General features: G+C 32.8%; 1 protein-coding gene across 1 annotated transcript; it reads left to right on the forward strand.

Moving 5' to 3' along the window:
- The first annotated feature begins 751 nt into the window (after positions 1-751).
- Positions 752-2154, forward strand: LOC117166851. Its single transcript, XM_033351210.1, has 3 exons — positions 752-867; positions 960-1304; positions 2059-2154. The coding sequence occupies exons 1-3, from the start codon at positions 831-833 to the stop codon at positions 2100-2102; spliced, it is 426 nt and encodes a 141-aa protein (XP_033207101.1). The 5' UTR covers positions 752-830; the 3' UTR covers positions 2103-2154.
- Positions 2155-5920: the final 3766 nt, after the last annotated feature.

A 5920-nucleotide genomic window follows, 5' to 3' on the forward strand; every position in this document is an offset into this window, starting at 1 on the left:
AGGGGGAGGAGTCTGTACTATGGGGAATTTGGAGTGGGGACAGAAGGAGGGGTCTGTACTATGGGGAATTTGGTCTGTACTATGGGAAATTATGCTAGTTTTTAAAAACTTTATCAACTAAAGTAATTCTCGAAATTTTTCAATTTAAAAAATTTTTTAAATTTGAATAATTATTAAAAAAACCTTATCAAGTTTATTAATTTTAAAAATTTTCCTATTAACATTTTTTTTTTAATTAAGAATTTTTCGAAATTTTACTTATTTTCAAAAAACTTAATCAACGTTACTAATTTTCAAAATTATATTATTTTTTAAAAGTTGTAGTCATATTTTCAAAAATGTTTCTAACTTAACTTTTTAAAAGAAATTTTAATAAATAGTTAAAGATAAAAGTACAGGTGATCTAGTTAAAACGTATTTTTCCTGGTTACATCTGTTTTTATTTTATTTTTACTAAACAATTACATGTATGTTCTTAATTCTAGCGATATAAATATATGTACTAACAGAAAATGCAATTACTCTGTTATCAAGTATTTTACTGTTGCTGCGACATAAGATGCATACGTTATATGCAAGTTATTTTCAAAAACACTAAATGAAAGTATAAATCAATAAATTATTTTGTCAAATGTTGTTTAACTTGTTCGCTGAAATATTCGAATTTAACAGCAATAATCTGGCGAATAAGCATTTCACGAGGAGATTGAACGCTCTCTGTCAAAATTTACTTATGTGTCTCATCTATTAGGAGATTTAAACACTTTTCGATATCAGCAACATGCCTTTGTAGTCTTCGTAAACATTCATTGACACAATCAACAATCTTTATGCAGGCAGATGCAAGAATTCTTGCAGAAATAAATGGTAAGAATTTATTCATATAAAAAAATATTTTTGTCAAAGTGAACTGCAGTGTATTTTTTTATTTGTATGCGTAATTCTTTTGTGTTGTGCAGCCCGAAATTATAACAGGGATAATCGCATCGATGAATACGATACGATCTTATCTGATGATTCCATGGACGGGAGTGATCACGTCCTAGCATCTTCATCATCGGAATCCAGTGAATCAGATGGCGATTCAGAGGCGAGTACTGTAGAAATTGAAGAGCAGAGTCAAGCCACTAACGGTAAATATTCACCTGATTTAAGTAGCAAACATGACGGTGAGGCAGATGTGATGGATGACCATAATAATGATGACAAGAACGAAAATGAGAACGTGATAGATGATTACGATGGGGATGGTTGTCAGATGACTAGAGATGAACCTATGAGGAAAGATCATCTGGGTGTGAATGGTAAGTTTGAGAAGGTTTAGAATCTTTTCCTAAATGTTACATTCATTCCTCAGTTTATTATTATTATTATTATGATTATTGTTGTTATTATCATTAAAAGACAAATTTCAGTTTAGTGATTTTTACAAAAGTTTTGAAATCACTAGAATTGGTTGTTATATTTTTTAAAATATGTTTTTCACCTATTTAAATTAAAGTAGACTAAAAAAATATATATAATTACGAAAGGAAAACTATTTTCACATAAGACTGAATATTTTTTCAAAGTTTAAAAAGTATTGGAAATAGTGGCTGGTCATTTCTTCGCCTATTGCTGAAAACACACATTTTTCCACAACAAAAAACTGTAATTTTGATGCATTGTGAGCTTTAATAATCTTTAATTAATGTATGTAGTGATAAATTTTTGGCAGTTTATGCAGAGAATATAATTAATAAGTGATTGGAAGTGAAATACGAATTCTAACCTAACTTTTAGATTATCTTTTTAAATAGCAAATATTTCATGCATAAATTAATAAAAATTCACTTTGAGGTCATTTTTTCTTCAAAATAAGTTCATTTAAGTTTAATATCTATTGAAAAAATCACAGTAAATAACACAATAATGTTTTTATTCATAAAAATATTTCTATTGATAATGTGTTTTTCACTGTATAAGATGTAAATTCTATCTAAAAGCCTATCTATCTAAAAGCCTATTAGGTGACGTATTGCAGTTTAGCCATTCACAATACTGTTTTAATTTTTGCAGGAAGGGGGAAATCCGCTTGGTTAGACACTTTTGCAGGAGTTTGAATTTAAGAATGGTTTTTATTATATCACGTACGCAAATACATGTAATTTTCAGAAGTTATAATCAAAATTAAATATTTAATTACATGGTAACATTTTTAATCAGTAAAGATTGATTTATGAGTAAATAAATATGTTTTGGTATTTTAATTATAATAAAGTACCAAAGTGCTCTGCAAACAAAATTTTTTTAAATTGTAATTTTCGAAAAAATTCTATGTAAAATATATCATTTGACTGAAATAAACTTTAAAAATATAATCTGGATATCCATTGATAACTTAAAAATATTTATTTTACGGATCACTGTTTTTTATTATTAAAAACATGGTTTTGCTTTAGTTTGTCCCAGTTTGGTTTTCCATTTCTCCAAGAATCACAATTTTAATGGAATAATTGAGTTGATGAGCGTAAACGGTTGATGGAGTTGCTTACTAGTCCAGAGTTGGAACTCCATGACATTATCCCTGTAAATGATAATGTTTTATATGCCTCTTGGTCGTATAGAGAGGAAGCTAGTGTAGCGTTACCCTAAACAAAAAAAGTAATAGCCGCTTACATCACTGCTCAAGCTAGGCTAAAGCTGTTTGAGTACCTCTATCAACTAGATCGACGTGTGTTGTACAACGATACAGACTCATGCATCTACATATGTCATGAAAATGTATCAGAGTACAATCCCCAATGGGTCGATTACGCGATTTTACGCGTACAACGTAACATCTCCAGATGGAAAATCTCACCAAGTTTGTAAAATGAACGGGAGAACTCTAAACTACAAAAACTCAAAACTTTTCAATTTTGAAAGCGTTCGAGATATGGTAGTTAGCAATGCTCCTCCAATTTCATTCTAATTCAGAACAATTCACCGAAAGAAATTTCACGATGCGGTAACTAGGACGGAGAAAAAAACATGTAAACCGGTGAATAGTAAAAGAAGATTCCTCGATAATTACGACACTATAAAATCTCTCTCTCCTTCTCTCTCTCTACACCTGCATGTGTAATGAGGACATGGGTTCATGATTTCAGCTGGAAGAACATGTATGTATATTTGAATAATCAGTTGTTAAAACATAAAACTGTATAATTAACACTTTTTCATATTTCAGTTAATTGGGATGTGCATGGGCAACCTATTTGCCACGTAGCTGGTTGGCCTGTCGCCAATACCAATTGCAGAGGCTCTGATGGCACGACCACCGGCACCTGAAATTCAGCCAACACAGGGCTTATGGCAAATGGCCTTTCCGTATGAAGACGGACCACCTCTGGTTTTTTTACTAAAGCTATTTTTGTATATAACTTCTGTAAATAGTGTCAAATAAATGTTATTCTTTTATAAATTGTGTTTGATTTTTAAAAAATATCCAATTATTTACATTTTTTTGCTGTTTAACCCTTAAAATCTGTAAATCATATTACATTTCTTAAATCAAAAACATAAATTGAAAAGTAGTTTCAACAGGGATAAAATAAATTATTTATAATGAAAGTAGCTGCAGTAGCATTAGAAGTGAACTTTATTTAATATCAACATCAGAGATCAAACCAAAGGTAAGCATGTATTTCAAACTTTATTCAAAAAGACTCTCCCCGGAAGCGCGGGCGGGCTAGCTGGCGGGCGCGGACCGCGGACCCTGTAAATGAGCTTATAGCAGCGCCCCCCGCATCGCGACGGCCAGGATTATTAGCTCATTCCCTGGCCGCAGCAACCAGGCCTATTAGCTTATTCGCCTGGGTGCCGTGCGCGCGGGGGAAAATATAAGCTTATTAATGTACATAATAATTTCATTTTACCATCGCACTTTACGGTTATCTTTAAGACAGTAAAAAATCAGATAAAAGGGGATTACACTGTGTTATTTGTTTATTCTTTAACATGGATCCAAGGTGGAAACATCCATTTACGTCTATAATTTCTGGTCCAACTGGTTGTGGTAAAACAGTTTTTGTGAAAAAATTTCTTCAAAATATTAATTTAATGTGTGATGTTGTATTTTCTCGCGTAATTTTATATTATTCAGAATGGCAGTCATCCTTGGAAGATTACGGGAAGGGAATTGAATTTCGTGAAGGTTTACCACAAGCATCAGACTATAACAATGATCCTCGAACCAAACTTGTAATTATAGACGATCTTATACGTGAATCGTCAAATAACACAGTCGTCGATCTTTTTACCAAGGGAAGTCATCACAAAAATATGAGTGTGATCTTTATATCCCAAAACATTTTTCACCAGGGACATGGTTAACGCGATATTTCTTTAAACGCTAATTATATTGTAGTATTTAAAAACCCAAGGAACCGAACGCAAATTCAACATCTCGCTAGACAGGTATACCCTGAAAATAAACTTTTTCTACAGGAAGCTTATTATGACGCAACCTCTAGCCCCCACGGGTACCTCCTTATGAATTTAAAACAATCTACCATACTCCTGAAAACTGTAGATTTAGAGCTTGTATATTTCCGTCAGATTGATATCAATACTTTTACGTACCAGCAAGGGGTATAAAAGCAGGCTCACCAAGCACTCTAGTACCAGTTGTACGTCTGTCATGATGACGCTTGCACAAAAATCCATCGGAAAGAAGAATGCTAAAAAGTTACACGCTCTCTATAATCTGGATACAGATCAGCGACGCTCTGTTTTTAAAAAAGCTAACCCACAACTTGTTAAAAGTATCTGTGAATGTGCATTGAATATTTTACATGGAAAAGTGTCTCTAAAACAAACCGACAAGCACAAATTAAGAAAACACAGATATGCATTAAGAAAACTAGTATCACCTCGCGGCTCGTGGAACAGTAAAAAACGCTTTATTGTACAAAAACGAGAGGGGTTTTTACCACTTTTACTAGCACCAGTCCTTGGCTCCCTCTTTTCTAACATGTTTTCATCTTCGTAGTTATTTGTCATATTTACTCAAATGGAACATGCTAGGAAAATGGTACTTGTACCAAGTGATAGTGCCGAGCAAATTAAGCTCCAGTCGAACCCACAACAAGAACAATTATTCACTAATTTCGTTACCACAAAAACACCTGGTGATGCCATTTCCAGACTCAACAATGAGATGAGTAAAATTTTATACTCTCTATTATACACTAATGAACATGAAAAGTGGAAATTATATCAGGAAGTTTTACAAAGATTTTTGTTCTTTACCGATGAAGCGAAAAATTTAATTGGAAAGAAGAAGGAGATAAAGGATGCTCTTGATGACAAATTAAACAGTGCTCAAAATGAAATGACAAGTCCGCATGAAGACGACAATGTTTTAACTCTTCCCATTTCAGATATTATTGCCTCTGTGCCAAAAACTTATAGAGAGAAGAGTGAATATTTGATTGAAAGATTACAAGCATCAGAGGTTAAAAATAGAATAAAATGGGATAAACAGGGTGTTGTATTTATCGACGGAGAACGTGTCGAGAAATAAAATATTTCAGATTTAGTGAACGATGCTATTAGGTATAGGAAATCAGTTGTTGTGCCAGGAAGACGTCAGTTTGCAAAGTTTCTTCAAGGAATTAAGACACTAAAAGAAATTTTGGGCAATCGTGAGTACTGGAGATAAAAATCACATGCATCTGTAGCAAGGTTGTTAAACAACTCGCGTAAAAGTTCTATGCACAAGAAATCTATAAAACTTAATGAAGAAGATGCGGATAAGACTATATAATATCAGTCTCTCTTGAGTGATGATGAGAACTGGGAAAGTACCAACGACTCGGAAGCTGCAGATGACGATGATGGTACTATTAAAAGTAATACAAAACGACGCACCTGGCTGAATTTTAATTTTTGAAAA

The sequence above is a fragment of the Belonocnema kinseyi genome, chromosome 2 (assembly GCF_010883055.1).
Source record: "Belonocnema kinseyi isolate 2016_QV_RU_SX_M_011 chromosome 2, B_treatae_v1, whole genome shotgun sequence".
Lineage (NCBI taxonomy): Eukaryota > Metazoa > Arthropoda > Insecta > Hymenoptera > Cynipidae > Belonocnema > Belonocnema kinseyi.